Source organism: Ornithodoros turicata, unplaced genomic scaffold (assembly GCF_037126465.1).
Source record: "Ornithodoros turicata isolate Travis unplaced genomic scaffold, ASM3712646v1 ctg00001366.1, whole genome shotgun sequence".
Taxonomy (NCBI): domain Eukaryota; kingdom Metazoa; phylum Arthropoda; class Arachnida; order Ixodida; family Argasidae; genus Ornithodoros; species Ornithodoros turicata.
This window is the reverse complement of record NW_026999574.1, coordinates 1-24,620: the sequence shown is the minus strand read 5'-3', so window position 1 is coordinate 24,620 and position 24,620 is coordinate 1. Positions and strand designations below refer to the sequence as shown.

The following is a 24,620-nucleotide window of genomic DNA, read 5'->3' as shown; positions in this document are numbered from 1 at the left end:
GGCAGCCGGGCTCCGACACGTACGCACACAGACTAGGGTCGCGTTTTAACGCGCTAATCGCCAGTGTACGCCTTTTGAAGCCGAATGTTTTTGCATAAAATGAATGGTCTAACATCGGGCCATGTCCTGGCGAAATATAAAAGAAATAAAAAAGGGCTTTTTCGAGAAACGGACGCTCAAAATCCTTTTTTTTTCTTTCGAAATATACCTTAAAATTTGCCTGTTTCAGCAGATACCTGTACTGTAGGGGATATACGCTCGATATATATACCAGGTGAAAGATCATTACAAGCTGAGTGAAGTGATACCAGGCAGGGTAGTGAGGAATACGTACAGAAGAGAAATGACGTGTCGAATTTGGAACAAAACCGCACGAGAGAGCATGTTCGCCATTTTTTATAGCACAGAGCGTTCCTCCTGCGCGCCAAAATTTGCACTCGGACTGCTGGCCTGCAGGCACACCAAAGCATGAGGAAATTTCGCTGCAGTATATTTTAAGACTCGGGAGATATAGGCGTGCAAACACGCCAAAACTGAAACGCTCGAATTCAGGGTCGGATTTTCTGATTTTTTTTTTTTTTGCGCGAAAGCTATTCCGTAGAAATTATTCATTTTGAAACTTATGAAAATCCAAGAGGTCGATGGGACCGTACTAGAGGGTTATGTCGCCAGAGGCGAAGCATGAGTGTAATAATCTACTGTATTTATTGACCGTTCACTTACTCTAAAATATAATTCATAGCTGCCACATCCTGTTGGAACTCTTTATTTAGCGGTCTTTTTATAATTCGCGCTTCGACTTTTCCACATTAACTCATTAAATGAAATCTATCCCCGACTTCAATAAACCGGGAGAGCGAACGATAACACCACCTGGTCAGTTGTGATGTGTTTCATCAGCCGTGCGAAACCACGTGCTTGTATTTTGGGCATGCAGGAGCCTGCGTGATTTTCTTTTTTTTCGCATACATAACTACATTTTGTCCTACACCGTAATGTCAATCACAATCATGGACAAAGTTGGTGAAATTGTCAATCTGGCAGTCCCAGACGGCCCCGTGGACGATTGCAAGAAGCAAAGGAGGGGGCGAAGCTCGTTCATTGGTACCGAAGAAGTGAGCTTCGTATGATAAATGTACCTCTGCAGGAAAAACAATGGCGTGCTACATTTCAGAGAATAAAGGTTTTGAGTACATGTCTGTGGATTCACGACGGCCTCTGTTTCGGCTTGCTTTCTGTCCTCGGTGACACTAAAGAAGACGAGATGCTACGCTGACACTTCATTTTGCCCATGTATTATTGATGACTTCAATCAAAAGCGGGCTGTTTTCATCTTTTGCATAGATTGACTTCGTGCGAACACCTATTGCGCAGTAACTAATACTCCACTTTATAATTAGAGATCTAAAAAAAAAGAAACAGATGGTTATATTCGTCTTGTAATGCCACAGTTTCTTCTAATTGTAACACCGGAGACGAAGAACCAGAACGAAAATACTTCCATAACTTAAGAACGCGAGACTATGGGACAAAAAACCGACAACACAGACAGGGTCGCTTGCTCCTCTCTATCCTCTCGTTATCGAAAAAACTGAATGCTGTGATCTTTGCCACTTTTTATTTTTGTTTATTTTATTTTTTTATTTTTTTGCTCATCATGTCAGGTTCAGGAAAAATGAACTAGTAATGAAATGATTTTGTTGTTGAGCGGTAAAGCAGTAAAACGTACTGCGTCGTTAGTATAGGAATCCCAATGTAGCTCAAGATTAAATGTTCAGCTTAGATGCCTATACTTTCTAAATGGAACTGTCTACTCGAAGTTTGGATTTGAAAGTTGTGGTGAATCCGGCCACCACACATAGATGGCACAAGGCAAAACCTGTGTCCGGGTCAGATGTTAGCCTCACGCGCTGTGGGAGGGGCCTTGGCTTGGACAGATCAAAAACCGCGAGCAGTTGTGAGCGTGTTCAGAGCCTGGAGCGGCTGGCCTCGGAGACGGTGCGTGGAACGACCGGCTTGGAGAACATTCTCGGTGTAAAGAATACCATTATGTGAGTTATTAAATATCACGTTTCTTTCCATATTTTGACTTTGTCTATGTGCCTCGCTTTCCACGGGAGTCGAATAGACGGGCTTTGCCCCTGAGAGTGGGAATAGGTCCCACAAATGGCGCCCAGACGTGGGGCACGAGCTCGTTCGTTCGATGACGTGGAAGACGCAGCACGTTTCATTTACAGTTGTTCTATTTTGACGTTTGAAACTCTTTGTTCGTTGTGATACCGCTGGATTGTGCTGCTTTGATCATTTTGTGTTTTCATTTCTCCGGTGTATCTGGTTTTGTCAGGGCAGCACTTTTGCTGTTCATCTTTTGTTGGAGTATTGTAGTTGTGTTCGGTGTCCGAGCCCTTACAGCTGATGGACCGTTCGCCTCCACGCGGGTACAACCTCCGGAGCGTAGCGAAGGCCCCGGTACCCAACGGTCCCACTCGGAGGAGCGGCCGGTACACGCTGCCCGGCGCCTACGGAGCCGAGAGGACCGGCCGACGATGAGAAAGCACCTGCCGTGCCTCCATCCCAAGGTACGTCGACTGCGGTATATGCAGTGCCGCAGTCAGACACCACAGCAACGGCAGAGCTTCTGTCACGTATGGCGGAGCTGTGCTCGTTGATGACGCGACGGCTTGATGCCGGGTTGGTACGCCGCCGCAGGCACAAGCGCCCGTCCGACTGGCACTCCCTGTTCCTACATTCTCAGGGTACACCGATAGAAAGTCAGTCGCAGATTTCTTGGATGACCTTATCACCTGTGAGGCTGGTATGGGAATCTCAAACGAGGTCTTGATCCTACGTATCCTGCAGGTTGCTTTGGTAGGAGACGCCGCCCGCTCGCTTCGACTGCAGTCGAGGTTCACGTCCTTGCAGGACTTCAAGCAGGGGCTTAAAAACGAATTCCTTCCCCCGGATTACGAATATCGTATCCTGGAGGAGCTGCACAAACGTACTCAGCATCCAGATGATACGTTGTCAGAATTCGTACGGGCCCTGCAAGAGCATGTACAGCAGAGCAGAACTAACTGCAACAGAGCAGCAGCGCGTAGCACGGGCTATCCGTCAGTGCCACCCACGCTTCTGGCCCTACCTTCGAGCCCATCGCTTTGATAGTCTTGAAGCGTTGGCGCAGGAGGCTCGTACCATACAGGGCGACCTCCTAGCCGAACTCGAATATCGGCCCCCGCCCGCCGCCTGTATGGGCGTTAGAACCATGGTGTGCGTGGTCAGAGGGAGCAGCCTCGGTTCGAACGCCTACCTGCAGTGGGACAGGATGAGCACCACCGCAATCCTTATGCGGAGCCATCCCGCGAGCAATTGATCACTTCCGTCATGGACAGAGGGCGGATCCCCGCAGGAACGAGCCATGACAGACCCGTCCTGCCTAATCATAGTGGTCAAACCGGCAACACAGCTGGCGAAACTACGGACAGGAAGCGGGAACGGCAGCGTCTGCCGCTGCCTGTAGCCGCAAAGTTCCGCCAGCTGTTGGAATTGCGGCAGCCCCGAACATTTCCGTCGGGAATGTCCGCACCGAGGGCCGAATACCCGTAATGTGCCAACGGGGGAAACGGCCGCAGCCGACGTCCATGAACGCTCGCGACCGTCGGCTATCTGCCGAAAGAGCGAACGAACGGTCGCTAGCAGCGGCCTTGATAATGCAAAAGCTGGCTCTGCAAGCAGACAACCAAAGGAGACGCAATTAGCTCCTTTTGCTCCCTCTGTTCAAGTCATTGGACAGACACACATGACATTCAGGACAGAGAACCAAATATCGCCAGTTCGCATTTTGGACAGAAACTACATCGCACTTATACAGATGGGAGCTACACTATCTCTCATCGGCGACTGTGTTTACGAGCACTGCTGCAAAGTCAAGTAGTTCTGCAGACTACTGAGGTCACCCTTCGTCTTGCTTCCAATGACGTCATTCCAGCACAATCTGCAGTTGTGCTCTGGCTCTGTTTCGATGGGAGACGGCGAAAGCAGCGCTTGGTTCACCTTCCTGGCCTGGCAGTGCCCGTTATCCTGGGCAGGGATCTCATCCGGCACAAGGTGGCGCTGGACCTGCCCGATGGAGGATGCGTATACCACGGCTCGACAGGGGTTCTTCCCCTTCGCCACGGCAGCGGACGATTGCAACGGCACAGCAAGCTGCAGCAGTCTCCACCGAAACGTCTGCACTCCCGACTGTCGTGGGGTAATCCATGGTCCTGAGAAGGAGCGCCGTCAGCTTCAACAAGTATTACGGCAGTACGACGGTATCTTTACGAAAAAAAACGATAAGACGTCTGTTACAGCATAGCATAGACACGGGTAACGCTAGTCCCTGGCGTTGTAATCCAAGACATTTGAGCGTACATAAGCGTGCTTTGTTAGACGCTGCTCTAGAAGAAATGCTCCAAACCGGTGCATTTCAGAGATCCCAGAGCCCTTGGGCGTTTCCTGTCGTCTTGGCTCCGGAACGTGATGGTACGGCAAGGTTATGCGTCGACTATCGTCGACTTAACGCAGTAACTGTAAGGGACTCTTATCCCTTCCCGTCCATCGAATCAATCATGTATTCCCTGGGCAACACTGCGGTGTTTTCAACGCTTGATTGTAGCAGAGGGTTCGTGCGGATGCAAGTTGCCCCGGAGGATGTCCCGAGGACAGCCTTTACCTGTCATAGGGGTCTGTTCGAGTTCGTACGGATGCCTTTCGGTCTGTCTAACTCACCAGCCAGTTTCTAGCGGTTGATGGACACCGTACTAGGAGATGCGAAGTACAATTTCGCGATGGCGTACATGGATGATGTCGTAGTATTTTCCGGAAATTTTCAGAAACACTTGGAACACCTGTCAATCGTCCTTGCAAGGATGAAGCAGGCGGGGCTAACCATTAACCCCCGCAAGATACATCTGGCATCGCCTAGGATCAGCCTTCTCGGCTTTGTGGTGGACGGAGGCACCATCAGTCCTAGCCATGACAAGCTAAAGGCAATCACGGAGTTTCCGGTTCTCGGTAACGTAAGAGCCTTGCAGCGTTTTCTAGGTAGGGTTGGTTTTTACCGGCAATTCATTCCTAACTGTGCTCAGTTAGCGCAGCCGCTTAACCAGTTGTTGCGCAAAGACACACGCTGGCATTGGGGAGAACAGCAGGAACAATCGTTCCGAGCTCTATCTCATGCAATCGCTAATACGGCCAGGCTGTATTTGCCCAACCTAAATAAACCGTTTGTTGTGCAAACAGATGCTAGCGATTATGGTGTTGGCGCAGTTCTCTTGCAGGAGCATGACGCTATTCTCTGTCCAGTGGCTTTTGCAAGTCGCACGCTGAATCCGGCAGAACGGAATTATTCCGTCACGGAAAAGGAGTGCCTGGCGATCATCTTCGCTCTCAGGAAGTTTGATCTCTACCTGGATGGCAGCACTTTCACCGTCCAGACTGACCACCAGGCACTCTCATGGCTGCGGCGGCTCCATAACCCAGCTGGACGTCTCACCAGGTGGGCCCTGAAGCTACAAGGCTACTCCTTCAACGTGGAGTACAGGCGGGGCCCCACGAACGTGGTAGCGGACGCACTATCCCGTGCGCCTTTACCGGAGTGGGGCAGCAGAGTGGCAGCAGCACAAGTGGCACGGGACGGATCCTCGTCCTGGGGCACGGTCGTGAGCAGAGAGCAGCTCCTAGATGCTCAGAGAGCGGACGGCCTTTGTCAGCGGGTGTCTCAATGGTTAGCTGAGCAGGTCTCGGCGGACACCGGAACGACTGACGGATGGAACGACTCCTATCTGCTGGGCATACCCCAGGTTCAGGTACATACCCCAGGCGGATGACGACGACGGTACATCCCCATTCAGAGTCGCGGTGCCAGGTAAGCTGCGTAAGTCTTTCATACGTTACTTTCATGACTCGGCATTGGAAGGTCACAGCAGTGGCAGGAAAACTTATGAAAAGTTATGTAGCGTTGCGACATGGCCGGGAATGAGGCAGGACGTAACTAAGTATGTTCGTACTTGTCCGATATGCCACAGAGCAAAATCTCGTGGTGGTTTACCCCCTGGGCGCTTACAGCCGGTTCAGAGCAATACGCCCTGGCAGAGAGTTGCTTGTGATGGGATGGGACCTTTTCCTCGTAGTCCTAGAGGTAACCAATACCTGTTTGTGGTTACTGATCATTTCACAAAGTGGGTTGAGCTGTTTCCTCTCAGGACGCTGACTTCCCAAAGAGTATGGGAACGACTACTCGACACCTTTTACCGGTTCGGGTTTCCCGCTCAGCTGATCACTGACAACGCAACCTACTTTACAAGTAAGGTGTGCTCAGATTCTTGCGCTGTCTTAGGCATTCAGCACAAGAAGGCTTCCCCGTATCACCCTCAGGCTAATATTACCGAACGTGTTAATGGGAACCCGAAGATGTTGGTTGCTTTTACTAGTCAGCACCACCGTGATTGGGATCTTCGCCTGACTGAGCTGGTGTTCGCTACACGGACGACGGTCAACAGATCTACAGGCTTCACCCCGGCGTTCCTGAACTTGGGACAAGAGGCTCCTTTTCCAGTAGAGAATGCCCTGGGCCTCCGGGATGGCAGTAATCAGCCTTCTTATTCAAGGTACGCTGAGGATCTCCAGAGCCGACTGGACGTCGCAACTCGGACGGCTCGGGAGAACTTGGACGTCGCAAGGTTGGACCAGGCTCGCCGGTAGAACCGTGGACGACGGAATCTCGCCTACAGCGTCGGTGACCTTGTCCTTCGACGGACTCACCCGTTTAGCGATGCGTCACGTGGCTTAGCAGCTTCGCTCGCAGATAGGTGGGATGGCCCCTTCGAGGTAAGTGCGTGCTCCTCCGACCACGCTTACAGGCTTCGTCGGTGCGACACGGGCGAAGAAACGGGGCCAGTACACATCGCGGATCAGAAGACTTACCACCTCCGCGACCCCGCGAAAGGGCGAAGAAGCAACTCCTCAGCCTCCTCCTGAAGACCTGGACCAAGATCCCGCTCCCGGACCCTCCAGTCGCTGCAGTTTGCGTCGCCGCAGGCGACCCACGTAGCCGTCACTATCCCAATCACTAAATCCTAGTGTTCTTGCGTAGTTTATCTTTCTTAATGTGATTTCTGCTTCGCAATCTTCAGCTATAACCTTCTGGGGGAGAGCCTTTTCAGGTTCTCGCGGTCGGAAATTGCTTTCTCACCGTGATCCTCTATTTTTTCAAGCAGCTGCCATGCCTCCCCGTGCGAAGTACTACAGCAGGAGGGTCCCCCCTCCGACACGGTCCTTGCCCGAAGCAGGTGGGCCCTCACGCCGGTCCCGTCCCCCCTCGGAGCCACTTCGGGGACGTCCACGAGGCGGTCTGTAGCCAGTTGGACTGTGGTCTCGCAAGGAAGACCGGTTGGCTTCGTTGGCTGGGTGTCACGTTCGAAATGGAGCTCCCAGCCCCGCCCTGTCTGCGGAGAAAGCCCGTCAAGGGTACAGCCTGGACTGACCTTGGTGGAGAGACACCCCTGCGATCCCCCAATTCTGCTGTCCGAAGATGAAGCTCGACAAATCTGTCCCCTGCGCGGTGTGCCAGAGCTACATCGGCGTGCACACCGCCAAGGCCAGCTCCACCAGTCCAAACTTGAAGCCTCCCGATCAACCGCCCGTGCAACCACTGACGTCTCAGCTGCCCTCGCCACTCGACGTCACAGTCCTGACCTTCTGAGGGAAACGGGAACCTCTCCCCTCATGCGCCCGCAGGTGCCTACCACCTTCCCAACACCCGGCTCCTCCGTACCTCGATGCCCGGCTGACGATCACATGGACGATACGGTTCTCGACATGCCTGATGAAACTGTAACGGTGTGAGCTGCTGTGGATGTGTGACATTTTGTTTCACGTTTTGAACTATCAGAGTTGCATTTGTATGCAATTACTTGTTAAGGTATTGACTTTGTATTTTCTTCATGTATTTTTTAACATATTGTGACTTCTATTAGAGGGGGGTAGTTGTGGTGAATCCGGCCACCACACAGAGATGGCACCAGGCAAAACCTGTGTCTAGGTCAGATGTTAGCCTCACGCGCTGTGGGAGGGGCCTTGACTTGGATAGATCAAAAACCGTGAGCGCGTGTGAGCGAGATCAGAGCCTGCAGCGGCTGGCCTCGGAGACGGTGCGCGGAACGACTGGCTTGGAGAACATTCTCTGTGTAAAGATTCCATTATGTGAGTTATTAAATATCACGTTTCTTTCCGTATTTTTACTCTCTGTGCCTCGCTTTCCATGGGAGTCGAATGGACGGGCTTTGCCCTTGAGAGTGGGAATAGGCTTCCACAAAGTATTGTCCCCCTTATTCGCCTCCCAGCCCTCAATGCAATGGCTATATTTGTTAGGAGCATAGCTGACAATACGGAATACACGCAGATATCGGAATTTCCCAGCATACTGTAGGGCGGTCAAGACAGGAAACCTGGTACCCAAACCCGAACTTTACTCTGAAACGAGCTGTATTTTTTTATTTTTTTGCTAAAACAGAACTCGCCAGGCTGTAACATATTCTCATTTTCTCACGGCGATGCAACTAAACCATAGGGGGCAATAAAGGTAATGCATTTGTTTGTTTGTTTTTACTTCACGGACATCGATATACGGCATAGGGGAGCACGGGACCTTTCTTTTTTCTGCCACTGCAGCTCGGACTTTCTTCTTTACACATCATGCGCTATCAATCACTCAAAGTTCCTGAAATTTCAGTTTGGCAGTCGGAGAGAGACCTGGCAGACGATTTAGCCAAACGAGACTTCATTTCAGTGGGAAAACGACTGGCGAAATCTCAACACACTCGACAGGGCCAAGCTCCAGTGGCTTTCCTAGCTTTGTTTGTGTACTTCATGATATAGGCCAGAAGAACACATTGTACCCCGTTGTGTGTATGGCAACGGGATTACCGACGGGGTATTGAAGAGCACGAGGGAAAGGATACTAGGAAAGGGGAAAGTATATGATGGAGAGTTGAAGCCATGTGGAGCCACTTTCGTGAACTAATTCGGGGTGTCCGGCAATTCTGCTCATGCTCCTTTTGTTATGCATGCCGATTCTTTTATACCGTGTTAGCGCCGCGAAGCAACTGTGGCTATGAACGGCGTACAGATGTGTACAGATGGAAGAGGACATCACCAGTGCGCAAGAAGGACAGAAGAAAGGTGCCCACCCCCGTACCACACGAAGTAATGTAGAGGGAAGTAATGGAGAGTAATGCGAGAGGACAGCAGGAAGCAGTGACGGACAGGGGGTTAGTACGTGTCCTGGGACTACTTCAGGGGGATCTGTGCCGACATTCGTCTGGAAAGTCAGCCGGAAAATCCAAGGGAAACACCAGACAGCGCAGCCGGTGCGATGATTCGAACCCGTGCCACCTCCCAGTTTCGGCATGGAAAGCGCAAGCTGAGGCTGCCTTGAAGCAGCACGGAGTCAGTGCAGCATAGTATTCTTAAGGAGTAGGCTACTTTCTAAGGAGTAGGAGTAGGAGTAGGAGACCTCGGAAACTAGGACGTACTGGGGAGCACAGCGCCATAATGAATCAGCTACCGTTACCGCGCGCATGCAAAAAAAGAGAAAAAAAAAACAATCAGTGAAGCATATACAAAACATAATTAAAAAAAGATTTTTGGAGCAGTAACGCACAAACCTAATCATGAAACCCTACAATTTGAAAGAAAGAAGAAGAAAAAACAGACACGACTAAACAGACACGACACGGACACCACATGGGGACGCGGTCACCGCCGCCGCCCCGCTGCCTCGACCAAGCTTGGCTACAAGCCTGGATAGGGGCGGCCAGTGACAAAATCCGTAGCCAACGGACGCAGCGGAGCAAGCTTTGCCAACCGTTTTCGGAATTGCGCCTCCTTTCAGAGCCTAAAAATAAGCGACGTTTCCTCGTCTGATTCAATATGGCTGCCTCCGAGCGCATACATTGAGAGAGGGAAGAGCCCAGTTCTTTGCTCTCCTCCGCTCCTCCTCCCAACCTTTCCTTCTAGCCTCTCTCCGTAAGATTTCTACGCAGTGCACCTAGTGTATTCTGCTCTGCATTTTGCAAAAAAAAAAAAAAAACATTATTCAACGCAATACAACAGTACCTCATGGAGATCCCACAGGTGAATTTACCCGATTTTCCCTTCGTGGTGAGGGGAATATTATACATGAAGCTGGAGCGCTTCGCTATACAGAAGATTGCACGGCAAAGTATTTAAAGGGACTATGAAATCTTTTTTTTTTTCGTTTTCATCAGAAGCGTATACGAAGAGGGGAGTCAAGTCCTGTAGATCACATAAACAAAATACAGAAACCGACACTGAAGATTTTAGTTTAAGTTTAATTTGTACAAGCTTTCGCGTGGAGGTCCACGCTTCCTCAGGTAAAAATTTCAGGTAAAAATCAGGCGAAAATTTTACCTTCGTCGTGGTAGGAGCATTCTCGGAGCGAATTTAAACGGAGCGGCGAAGGGAGTACACCTGGCGCCGCACCGTGGCGAGCTGCCGCGCGGAGGCACAGCGAGCAACTTGACTTGAGCGAGCAACCACAGCCGGGTCCGCGTCACGTCATGGTGACGTGTCGTGGTCCCGCCAGGAGCATGAGCCGTAGGATCGCGCGTATGCGTTCAGCGGGAGTGGATTTTCCCTGACGCGCGCTTCCGTGCGATGGTCGCAGGCTATTGGAGTTGCATAGTCGCATGATCGCAGTTGTGGTTTTCTCCGACATGCGGAAATGATGTTGGATGGTTGGTTGCCCTAATTCACGTCAATATTCGCCGGGCATCCAATGTCAAACGCTTGACAGTGACAAGACGGACAGCTTTTGATGCCTCGAAGCAATCGGACCGGAGGAGTGGAAAGACAATGCGGTGCCGTCGACTGCTCGTGTTTGTAGCGGACATTTGCACGACTGGATTTTCGGAGGTGACGCTGAATATCTTCAACGTACTGGATAAGGTGCTCAGCTGAGTCCGTATGGTCGAAATCGAGCTCACCGGTTTTTGGATTGCGTAAATGGGTTAATTCTCATCTGCGTAACTCGGAAGGCTTGCGGCAGCTTACGGCACACGAGAGAGTAAAAAACACAAAAATAGAAGTCACTGAATCTAGTCCCTAAACTGAGGTGGGGCACTGGTATTAAATCACACGTGATAGATATAAAACCATACTTCAACAGAAATTTATGTAACAACTTGAACATATGTATCCGTTCTTTTCTCTTCACTCATCTGCTTCATGTTTACAGGTAACTTCCTCAGCTGAGCCCGAAACCCCTGATGTGAGGCAGCATGATCACTGCAATCCACTATTCAGAGCAGACAAATGCTGTGCAGCCTCCCTCCAGATTCCTCTTTGCAGCATTGTCTTGCCTGCCGTTTGGGCTCTGTATACTGTTCCGAAGTTTCTTTTCTTTAATTTAATTTCCGTTTACTGTATCATGTGAACAAATACGGTATTGGGGAGGACGTTTTCTTGTTGACACCTACATAAGCTAGGTTGCTTTTAAGATGTGCAGACTTTTGTTTATGTATAATGATTACTCAGGTGGATTACATCCATTTGCATTCAACGGAACTGGAGTTGCATACTGTGTTTTCTTTTCTCCTCTCAAAGCAGGGCGACCCAAGTGTATAGCAGCTAAAGTCTTTCACCGGGGTAACATGCCAGAACAACTCGAGCAAGTTGTCTGTACTTCACATCAGAAAAAAAAACGACGTTTGACGCAGCATGTCGTCAGGAGATTTTGTTCCTCCTACAATTCTGTGCTTTACAATACCAAAAATAACCTTAGCAACCACTGCTATATCAGTGGAGTATTGCTGTGTTCAACCAGTACAACTTGCTCTGGGCATCCTGTAAAGCCTGCGCTGCGACTTCAGCCCTTATTTGCTAATAACATTCGTGACGATACAGTTGTTAGATGAGCTGTGTGGCAGTGTAAAATAGAATGCACCCTGTTCTTGCATATGCATAAGAAGTATGCATCTGTACCATATAATGTGCATGTGTAGGTGTTTCATTTATTAGCTCTTGCGCATTTTAGCTACCGTACTATTTGAGCACAATGCCGACATTTCAGCTGTGAGAGCCTGGTGCACTCGTCCTCGACACGTACGCAAGTGGGGCAAAACTTTCGGCGGAGCCTCCACAGCTGACGACTCTCTATCCAGGTGGCATATTGGACAGTTCTTTTACGAAGAACTGTCAGATTTCCGTCGAGAGACCAAAAAGCGGTTTATTTGAAGTTGCAACAATTACTTCTCGTTTTTATCGCGAAATATATATGCCATATTACGTTACTACTGGGGCTTTTGCTTCTTTCCAGGTACCTTAATGGTGACAAAGCTTATGTAACACCTTAGTATAAGGCGGCAATGAAGCAGGCGAGCTGGTGTCGTTAGTTTGTGTCCCTCAGTCTCGAGATTGATTATGAAAGTATTACATAGTATTGTAAGCCTGGTTGAACAATAAACATGTTCAACTTACAAAATAATCTTACAGAATGCGCTGCACTTGAGTTTCTGTAGTTGTTAATGCTAACTCTTCACCTTTATGACGCGCTCAACACTAAATACCTCATAAACTACACTCTAAGAAAAAAAGGAGTAAAACGGGGAGTAATTGCAGCTTCTACTCCCGTAGTCTGCAATTACTCCCCGTTTTAGTCCCCTAACCCAACATTTAGTCCCGCCATTTACTCCCAGGACTGCAAATTGTCACTAAACTTCGCGAATGGTCTCCTAAATGCAACAGTCTACGTAAATATGTGCCCTTCGTCAATTTGAACGACATCAGGCTGTATAACTCAGACAACGTAGCAAATTTCCAGCCACACAGAGTAAGAAACAGTTAGCGCAAATTGTGCCCTAGTATGGCGCAAGATTTTATATCACTCGATATATCACCGTTGACGGTTTGCTTCAAAGTATTCTCATGCATGCGCACCGATTATGTACCTGGGACTCTTACAACAGCGCGTGAAATGCGGTCTTCACTCTGTGACACTCATTTACTCCCGTGCATTTACTCCCGAAAAGGAGTAAAAGTACTCCTCTTTTTCTTAGAGTGTACAACACCATTCTGAAACATATTCTTAGGCAAACAATAAGTCCTTTGACTCAAGAAAATACGACCAACCCGTCGCGTCTGTACACTACGAAATGCAGAGCAAATTAGAATCGCTTGAAAGCGCGAAGCTGCTTTGAATAATAATAGTTATAGTGATGGTAATGGTGAACACGAGTTGAGGCGTATTTCGTCAGCAAAATCCTCATAGCCACGCAGATTGGTACTTGCGTTTCCTGAGACGATTACATTCGACGGAAAAGTGCAGCTCACATCTCACACCTGCCAGAGCAAGTGTAGCAAACGATTCACACACTAAAAGCTGTTCATTATAGTGCGTTATCCGAGCGCCTGCAACGAAGAGAAACGTAATCCTTCAGACCTCAGACGCGACTGATGCCTTGTAGGCGCGACTGGCAGGAGCCAATGCGCTCACAGCCTCACAACAGCGTTGCTTGGCATTGCGCAACATCCGTGACGTAACGGGGGCCAGCAGCACGGCCCGCATAATTGCGCTCTCCACGGGAGAACGCGCTCGAGAGGAGGAATGCGGAAGAGAAACTTCTTGGGCAAGTGAAAGAGAAGGATTTCGAAGAGAAAGAGAGCGCTTCTCACAGAGTGGAGCGATTTCGTCCGGAAAAAATTCTGGCATATTAGTTTCTCGGCGGGAAGAAAGTTTCTAGAAAGAAAAACATCTAGTCAATGTATCCTCGGTCTGGCGAAGCAAATGAGAACGAAACGTACAGAACGGACTGTAATCGAATTCAATCCGTGAGCACGTCCTGCGTAAAAAAAACGAAGAAAGATGTCCCTTCTATGTTGTTCCAGCCTCAGAACATCAGTTCTCTCACGTCCTGCGTGTTCCGTTTTCGTTTGTTTTCCTCGTTTCTCTCAACTCAGGGAAATGGCACACACACCAAATGTTCAGTTCATCAAGTTCACATCGAGTTATCTGTTTTCATCTCTTCCTTGTGGCCCACGCTTAGCCTTCCGTAATCACCCCAGCTTCCTCGCGTCCTCTTACAATACGTTCATCCATAATAGCAAACTTTATGGCCAATTAACGACGTTCATTCCTAACGCACAGAAGTGGTACAGGGAAGGAACAAGTTTGCACACCTGCCCTTAGTTAGCATCCCACATTTGGTCCTGGAGTAGCTGCGACACTTTTTGGCGAACTCGTTTCTCGCAGGGCTGGCGTCATTGAGGGGCTTGGGGTCTTCAAGGAAAAGGTAATCGCAGAGATCGTCCCTTGACAGAGAGTCATTGAAGATGGAGCAAGCCAACTTTTCTGCAAACACAGTAAAGGAAACTGTTGTTGGGAACAGAGGGCCTTATAAGAACCAGTATGACCCTTCCAGCTAGTTCACATTAAGATTGAGCTATAAATAATGGGGAACAAAAGCGTATAAAGAGTGGTCGCAATCAACGCCGTGAACCCTACTCGAGGACTGGGCTATATAACGTTATGTACAGCTCACTGCCTCAGTGTAGGTCAGGGGTCGAGTAGTTGGAAGAAAACTTGTTATTTCAGAGAGTCACAAACTTAGATAGGCATAGGCCCCTGCAGTACGGAACGCCATGCTTCGAGGTGATGTGTCGATTTGTAGTTCTTTCGTACTTGGAACATGCCAAATGACCAAATGTGGTCGTTTGACCATTCGCAGTACATTAATAACTCAATAATTCGTGCAATAATTTTCAGATAACTGCCTCTAATAGAATTCTACCCAAGAAATGTCCCCGCGACATAATCATGACGTTGGAAGACAAAGTGCAACCAAAACAACACGGACGGGGAACGACGCTGTTTCACTAAACCGTATTCCTTCATGAAGATTACAGGTCGCTTCTTTGTATTAGTGGTACGCTCAAATGATGCCACGTTTTTGATGGCTGTGATGTCTTTACGGGCATGCGCTTCACTTCCCAGTCAAGCGCGGAAAGAAAAGGCGGCTCCACCCAAGGGTTGGTTGGATCGTCTCGAAAGTCAATGACCTAATCATGTTTGGAATGTGGTACGCTACCATGACTTAGTCCGTATTTGCTTTGTAGAGAAACATCGCGTGTACTCTGAGCGAAACGCGTACTCCTCAGGTTCTTCAACATGCAAGAGCCGGCAGCCATCTTTCGAAATTATGAACGCACAAATGTTACATAAAAAGCTATAGACGGGACAGTTTTACGGTTATGTTCTTTACAGCATGTTCCCTGAGCGTTTCGTCCATATTGTGCACTGCTATAGCACGATGAGCACCATGTGAAAAGTCACTATTCCACGATTATACCACCTTTCAACTGAAATAGTGGACGCTTGAGACGGAAGGGCAAGTGACTCCGTATTACTTTAGGATGTGAACGCACAAATGTTCAATAAGAAAGCTATAGACGGGACCGTTTTACGGTTACGTTCTTTACAGCAAGTTCTCTGAGCGCTTCGTCCATATGGTGCACTGCTATAGCACAACGCGCATCATGTGAACCGTCACCATTCTATCATTCTCCCACCTTTCAACTGAAATAGTGGACGCATTAGACGGAAGGACGACTGACTCTGACATTGTTTTAGGATGTGAATGCACAAATGTTGGATAAAAAAGCTATAGAGCGGAACCGTTTAATGGTTATGTTCTTTACAGCACATTCTCTGAGCGTTTCGTCCATGTGGTGCACTGGTATAGCACGATGCGCACCATGTGAACACTCACCATTCCATTATTGTCCCACCTTTCAACTGAAATAGTGGACGCATTACACAGAAGGACGACTGACTCCGACATTGTTTTGGGATGTGAACGCACAAATGTTCGATAAAAAAGCTACAGAGCTGAACGTTTTACGGTTATGTTCTTTACAGCTCGTTCTCCGAGCGTTTCGTCCATGTGGTGCACCGGTATAGCACGATGCGCACCATGTGAACACTCACGATTCCATCACTCCCATCTTTCAACTGAAATAGTGGACGCATTAGACAGAAGAACGACTGACTCCGACATTGTTTTAGGATGTGAACTCCTGGACACAATCAACCATCAACTCCTTGGTCAGCCAGCAGACTCCTTGGACGATGCCAAAATCAGCAAAACGAGCACCCCGTACACGGGAACACGACCCTGCAACCTCCCGCGCTGCAAGACATGCAAGCACGTTCAACACGCTAACTCCATCAAAAGCACTGCGAGCAATTACACCCACCTCGTTAACCACGCATTCACATGTACAAGCTCCAATGTCATATACTGCATTGAATGCGGCAACTGCTCTATGCAATGCATTGGTGAAACCGGCCAACAAATGAACAACCGCCTTACCGGACACAGAACCAAGACGTCCAACAAACTCCCCAAAGCAGTCGCCGAACACTTCCTGGTCACAATTTTGACAACATTAAACTATATATTCTAGAAACCGGGTTTAGGTCCACACGTGACAGACGTGATAGGGAGTCTTATCTCATATACAAGTTCAACGCTCTTCACCCGTCCGGTATAAACAAATCACAAGGCACCCTAGAAACACTTCACAAATAAAATATGTTTTCTCTTCTACCTCCATTATCATCTGTTATGTTCTGCTTGGCCACTTCTTCCTGCTTTCTTTATTGCATGCCACCCACAACTTTGTATTAAAAAAAATGTGTTCGTTCTGGAATTTTCCCCACGTAACCTCCTTATCTTTTGCTACGCTTGCCAATTCTTGCCTGTTGTCCCGTTTCGTCTACGTGTTCGTGAACCTTCCATTTTTCTGTAACCGGTCTATAGCCTAGATCACTACGTTCACATAATCCCCCCCGCAATCTAACAAAGCAGCCATTCACTCCTGCCATAGAACCCCGTACGGACCCTTTCTTCCCTCCGGGCTGTTGACCCACAATTCGCATGAACCTTTAAACACGTCACACCTAACCCTTTAAATACCATGCCAATGATGAGGACGGTGCCCAGAAGAAGAACAGTCTCTGTTCGAAATATCGGCGGCTTCTGTCCTGAGGGAACTCCCTTCCTATAGAAGGGACCGGTTTACGGTTATGTTCTTCACATGACTTTCTCTGAACATTTCGTCCATGTGGTCCAGAGCTACAGGACGATACGCACCAGGTGAACCGTCACCATCGCATGATCCTCCCATTTTTCAACTGAAATAGTGCACGCATGAGACGGAAGGATGAATGACCATACTATTATTTCGGGATATAAACGCACTAATGTTCGATAAAAAATCTATAGAAGGGACCCTATTACGGTTATGTTCTTTACATCACCTTCTCTGAATGTTTCTTCCATGTTGTGCACTGGTATAGTACGATACGTACCAGGGGAACCGCCACCATTTCATGATCCTCCCATTTTTCAAAAGAAATAATGGACGCATGAGACGGAAGGACGAGTCACTCCGACGTTATTTTAATATGTGAATGCAGAAATGTTCGATAAAAAAGCTATAGAAGGGACCTTTTACGGTTATATTCTTTACGCACGTTCTCTGAGCGTTTCGGTCATCTGATGCACTGCCATAACAAATGCGCACTTAGGGGATTATGGGATACACGGAACAGCTTTACAGTTACTGAAACCTTAATTAAACATCATAACAATTAGAATTTCGCGTGTCATCCCCACGAATCACTGTTGTTTGTGGTGTACCTCAGGGAAGTGTGCTTGGGCCTCTTTTGTTCATTGTATACCTCAACGACATTGTTAAATTGAACGTACAAGGTGACGTTATATCGTATGCTGACGATACAAGCATCTGTTTTAGTGGCCCTAACATTGATTCGTTAGCTGACACTGCTAATGAAGCACTCCATTGTCAACAAATATGGTTTGAAATTAATCCCTTACGTATTAGGGGTAGTAAGACTAAAGCTTACCTTTCGGCAAAATAAAAAAAAATATATAGAACCATAAATTTAAGGAACGAAATAATATACGATGGCACACCACTTTAAAATAGATGGAACCACTTTAAATAGTGATTCTGTTAAATGTTGAGGCGTTATTTTCAACGAAAGCCCACTGTGGAATGAACATGGTAACAAACTTAAAAGTTATGCAAGATAATGGGTATACGTAGGAAGAATAGGCACATGCTTCTTTTTCGTCATCGTAATTATTGTAATTTAATTTGGGGTAAGTCTTGAAAGAATAATGTAACTCGTCTTTTGGTATCGGTTTTCGAGAGTGTACGCAATGATATTTTAACTTTAGAATATCATAAATGTTTTTGATCTTGATAATTATCGACTGTATAGTTTGTATCAAAATTTCCAATGGTATACTTCTGTTGTCCCATTGGTCAGGTGAGAACGAAATCTTATGTCTCACAATGTTCGTCAGAAGAGAGATTGGATAGTCCCACGTCTCTGAATAATTTAGACATCACAATCTTTGTCATATCACTTAACATCTATTTTAAATATTTACACATTTCTCGATTGAATGGCCGTGTAATTTATGGAATTTACCATGTTTTGTTTGGTCCCTTCTTCATTCATGTAATATAGTAAAATCTGTATGTTTATTTTTACAAGTTAAGTGTTTGGCAGTTGGGAACTTGTCAAGCTACATCTAGCACTTTTTTCAGTCTTCTCCATCAGAAAGTATTTTTCATAAAATGAACTCAATTCAATTTAATTGATCCCCCACCCATCAGGGAATGAGAAAATAAACGTTGAATTGAATTGTATCCAAAACTACTCAGTATGAATGCCTGCTGCACAACACACTAGTATTGTTCGACGTCGATAGCTTTCAGCCATGGGTTTTTCCCCACGGAAAATTGGAGTTATCGCAGACAATCACCCGCCTACGAATATAACGCACCACATCGAAACATAACAAGCTTATCAGAAGGAGAAAGACAGGCAGATTCACCGGGTTTATGTGTCGTGGTTGTAGTCGAGGTAGAGGTAGAGGTAGAGGTGGTCTCAGGCGTTGTGGCCGAGCTGGATTGTGCATTAGATGCCTGATATTGGTCATCACTTGGTGAACTCCGTCATCTCCAGCTCCAATGATGTCGTCGCCACTATCGCCGCCCAACCTAAGCACTGTTAAGTAATCCGATTAAAAAGCGCAATAAGAAAACAAAGGCAAACGAGCCGAGACGGCCTTCATCTAGGGACAAACACAACACATAGAGCATCCGTGCCTACTGGGAAAATCAACGAACAATTCACGTTTTGAGCCTGGACTGTCCTGGTCGCAGCCAAGAGAAGCCATCTTTACACCGTATTAGCATTGCCTTCTCGTGAACTGGGGAGCCTCAAGTAATCGTGACGGACAGGTGATACACGAGGCATGTCAGCTGTTCAGAACAGACGGGCATATGAACCAATGCGGTTCTGTATCTAGGGCAGGGGGCCGAACTCATTCGCGTCAGCATGCCGCATTAAGCTATGGGGAAACTACAGGGGCCGCATACCACGGGCATGCGGGGCCTCTTTTTGATGTAGATGACGCAACATAGAAATTAAAGCAACACAAAATCATATATATTTGCGTTACTTGGCGTTGGTCAATCACAGGGTCAGTCATTTTCTGTCAATTGGGAAAACATGATACCAATTATTTTAACTATTGCGTCAACATCGGGTGAAAGTAATTGCGCAATTGCAATCTTATGGACTGCGTTGGGGTGTAACTTTAACTTATTGAGGTTCATCTCAAACATCTCAAACAACAGCTCCTATCAGAAGTACACACTAACCTTTTTTACACCCTTTGGAGTGTAAGGTGGGTGTACCATAACACACCCCATTGAGTTTAAAAGTTTGTAGGTGTAATAAAATAAACCTATCACTCACGGTGTATTTCACAACACACACACATACAGACGATTCACACTCTTATATCCCCTTTAGATGTCCACTTATACCGCTTCCTCGTTCAGGCTTCACCATCTCATATACGGACACATATACACACACATACAGCGAATTCACTTGGGAGGTTACCATGCCTGCAACTGAACCGGTCCACTTGAGGTGGCACCGAAGGCACCAATATTATGAATCCCTCATGTAGCGTTTACTCAAATTTTTAGCAGGAAGTATACATCAATATAAATCAAATAAAAATCAGACGCAGGGACAGGTTTAGAAAGTGATCAGGAAAGATAAATAAAGTAACGCAGGGACAGATGTGGAACGTCGAACTTTCAACCTGTAATCATAGGTCGGCGCAATCATGATCGCAATGCCTTATCAAAGCCTGATGATCGCGATCATGAGTGCGATCACGAAGCACTGGCAAGGCTGCCGCGATCATGATCGCGCCGACCTATGCCTGTAATCATTTGATTCAAGGTCGGTTATGATTCAAAGTTCAAAGTTCGCCGTTCCCTATGTGTCTCCGTGTTATTTTTGTCGTTTTCGCTGTTGTCATGTAGCAACCGGCCCCCCTTTGTCTCTTACTTAGAGAGTAACCTGCTTTTCCAAGTAAATTGCAACAGTTGTCTATCACTACCCAGCAAACAATTAATATCTCTGGGACATCTGTACATGGACCCGAATGTCTTGAATATCTCGACATTTATGTGATCTGTATCCGATATCCCAGAACGTTATTGGCATTGTGATTTACCCACTAAACAACAGATATCCCACGTACGTCTACAGCATATCGCACTCTGCATATTCTGCTTCCCCTGTTCTCAGATCCTGGAGCCGTTCTCGGGACATCCAAGAGACCAGGATGTGAGCACTGATTGAACGTCGCAGCAACGTCATTAGGATGTCTCCGACAGATATACGGATGTGTGGGACTATTAAGGAATCCTGCAGTTAGTGTCAATTTAGTAGTAACTTTTCCATAGTGCTCGAAGCATGCGAAAATGACGCGCATGAGATATGAAGTCAACAAATAAGCAAATTCGCGTCCTGGTATCTGCAAATTATATACGTAACATCCTTCGTGAAACAGAGGCATGGCACGCATCAGGCAACAGATGTTTTACATTGACACTGGTTTCAATGGCATTGGCATGGCCTTCTAGTGAACTAGGGAGCCTAAAGTAATCGAGACGAACAGGTCATACACTCGCTTCCACACACACTTACATCTGTCCTCACTCACTCGCACATTCATACAGTGGATGCAGCGGCATTTGAGACATGGTTGCTGCTGAGAACAGATGGCTAAACAAACCAATGGTGCTCCATCCAAGGAGACACATAACACATAGAGCCATTAAGCGTACAAGGGACAAACGAAACAATAATTCACGAAAAAGTCAACGAGTGTCAGCGCAACGGTTGAGCTAGGCACCCCCTGATTACCAATCAGGGGCGCTACTTTTCCTCTGCTAGGGCATGACCTTCTCGTGAATAGCGGAGCCTCAAGTAATCGGGATGGACAGGTCATATACTTCGTCCCACTCGTTCTTACATGATTCTCACTCACTGACACATTCATACAGTGGCTGCAGCGGCATTTGAGACATGGTTGCTGCTGAGAACAGATGGCTAAACAAACCAATGCTGCTCCATCCAAGGAGACACATAACACATAGAGCCATTAAGCGCACAAGGGACAAACGAAACAATAATTCACGAAAAAGTCAACGAGTGTCAGCTCAACGGTTGAGCTTGGCACGCCCTGATTACCAATCAGGGGCGCTACTTTTCCTCTGCTAGGGCATGACCTTCTCGTGAATAGCGGAGCCTCATGTAATCGGGACGGACAGGTTATATATTTCGTCCCACTCGTTCTTACATGTATTCTCACTCACTGACACATTCATACAGTGGCCGCCACGGGCATTTGAGACATGGTTGCTGCTGAGAACAGATGGCTAAACAAACCAATGCTGCTCCATCCAAGGAGACACATAACACATAGAGCCATTAAGCGCACAAGGGACAAACGAAACAATAATTCACGAAAAAGTCAACGAGTGTCAGCGCAACGGTTGAGCTATGGCACGCCCTGATTACCAATCGGGGGCGCTACTTTTCCTCTGCTAGGGCATGGCCTTCTCGTGAATAGCGGAGCCTCAAGTAATCGGGACGGACAGGTCATACACTTCGTCCCACTTCTTCTTACATGTATTTTCACTCACTGACAGATTCATACAGTGGCTGCAGCGGCATTTGAGACATGGTTGCTGCTGAGAACAGATGGCTAAACAAACCAATGCTCCTCCATCCAAGGAGACGCATAACACATAGAGCCATTAAGCGCACAAGGGACAAACGAAACAATAATTCACGAAAAAGTCAACGAGTGTCAGCGCAACGGTTGAGCTAGGCACGCCCTAATTACCAATCAGGGGCGCTACTTTTCCTCTGCTAGGGCATGGCCTTCTCGTGAATAGCGGAGCCTCGAGTAATCGGGACGGACAGGTCATGCACTTCGTCCCACTCGTTCTTACATGTATTCTCACTCACTGACACATTCATACAGTGGATGCAGCGGCATTTGAGGCATGGCTGCTGCTGAAAGCAGATGGCTAAACAAACCAATGCTGCTCCATCCTGGGAGACACATAACACATAGAGCCTCCAAGTGCATAAGGGATAAAGCAAACAAGTTATTAACGAAAAAGCCAACGAGCTTCAGCGCCACGGTTGAGCTTGGCATGTCCTGATTACCAATCAGGGGCGCTACCTTTCCTCTGCATGGTACATGGTCTTCTCTTGAATAGCGGAGCCTCAAGTAATCGGGACGGACAGGTCATACACTCCGTCGCACTCATTCTTACATGTATTCTCACTAACTGACACATTCATACAGTGCCATTATGTGCATAAGGGACAAAGGAAACAAGTAATTCACGAAAGATTCAACGAGTGTCAGAGCAACGGTTGAGCTTGGCACGCCCTGATTACCAATCAGGGGCGCTACTTTTCCTCTGCATGGGCATGACCTTCTCGTGAATAGCGGAGCCCAAGTAATCGGGACGGACAGGTCATACACTCCGTCGCCCTCATTCTTACATGTATTCTCACTAACTGACACATTCATACAGTGACTGCAGCGACATTTGAGACATGGCTGCTGCTGACAACAGATGGCTAAACAAATCAATGCTGCTCTATCCGGGAGCCACATAACACACAGCCATTAAGTGCATAAGGGACAAAGGAAACAAGCAATTCAAGAAAAGGTCAACGAGTGTGAGCGCAACGGTTGAGCTTGGCACGCCCTGATTACCAATCAGGGGCGCTACCTTTCCTCTGCATGGGCATGGTCTTCTCTTGAATAGCGGCGCCTCAAGTAATCGGGACGGACAGGTCATACACTATGTTCCACTCATTCTTACATGTATTCTCACTCACTGACACATTCATACAGTGGCTGCAGCGGCATTTGAGACATGGCTGCTGCTGAGAACAGATGGCTAAACGGACCAATGCTGCTCTATCCGGGGAGACACATAACACATAGAGCCTCCAAGTGCATAAGGGACAAAGGAAACAAGTAATTCACAAGTAAAAAGCCAAAGAGTGTCACCGCCACGGTTGAGGTTGAAAATGCGATGGTGAGCATGCATAGGAAAAGAAGTTTAAGGGGAGTGTGGGGGGATCTACTTGGGAAGTGCTTTTGTAAACTTCAGTTTGATAAATGAATGCCATGAGATAGGATTTTGCTATCAACGGAAGTGTTGAATCAAAATGCCCTACTGTTTTGTAACCTATAATTCCTCCGATCATTGATATACGCTGCTGTCAAAACTGAGGACAGTACCAAGCAGAAAAACATGCTATGTTCGAAATGACTGCTCCCGACATGAGGCAATATATAAATAACGAAGTTTCGCTTCGCACACGTAACAATTTAGTACGCTACAGTGCCTTGGGGAGTTGGCCATACCTGTAAGCGCTACAGCAAACGCACATCCTGTCAACAAGAGACAAACTGCGACAGCAATCACCGCTGTCTTCGAGCCCCTGCAAGAAATCTTTGGTAAATGCACTCCCAGCGTTTGCATCAAACGCATACATAGTTCAACGATTCATTTCACTGAGTGGGGGAAAGCACGGGACAGCCATGGGCACAACAAACTAACAAACGGCAAATTGTTTATGTAACAAACCACAAAGGAAAAGGGCATTTAGAATAGAGTGCTAGAGATCCACTAAAGAATTACACGGGGCAATGCATGCAAGCTGCATCAAGGATGACACATGTACGTGCCGCCTTAATGTACAGGGTGTGCGCAAAATTAGTAACTCCACATTCGCACATGCACATAACGCGTTGCCTGCTTTCTGTATGGGCATCTGGTGGCGCTCGACGGCGCATTGGTGGAATAAACCCAGCCAAAAATCGTGGTAATCAAGCCAATAAACCGTGGTTTCAAAGTACCATCACGTGCAACTTGGGTGTGTGATCATACACCCAAGTCATCATCTGTCAGTTCTTCATACTTATCGCACTAATTAATTTTGAGCACTTAGAAGCTGAAGGGTGGGGATCCTCAACCTTCGTAAAGGACAAAGTTGGAGTCTGCCTCGGATAGGCGGAAAGACATCACGTGATTTTCAAGTACACCGTAGCGCATTT

At 47.5% G+C, this 24,620-nt stretch overlaps 1 protein-coding gene across 1 annotated transcript in view; it reads right to left on the bottom strand.

Annotated features, from left to right (window-relative positions):
• The window catches only part of LOC135376909 (uncharacterized), a gene marked incomplete at its 3' end in the record, with an annotated part of 59,893 nt that extends 35,286 nt beyond the window's left edge, over positions 1-24,607 (bottom strand). The window contains exons 1-3 of the mRNA XM_064609343.1: positions 23,928-24,607; positions 18,990-19,162; positions 14,236-14,407 (exon numbers count right to left, since the gene is read on the bottom strand). Coding sequence (XP_064465413.1) covers positions 14,236-14,252 — 17 coding nt within the window. The remainder of the gene's footprint in view (positions 1-14,235; positions 14,408-18,989; positions 19,163-23,927) is intronic.
• Positions 24,608-24,620: the final 13 nt, after the last annotated feature.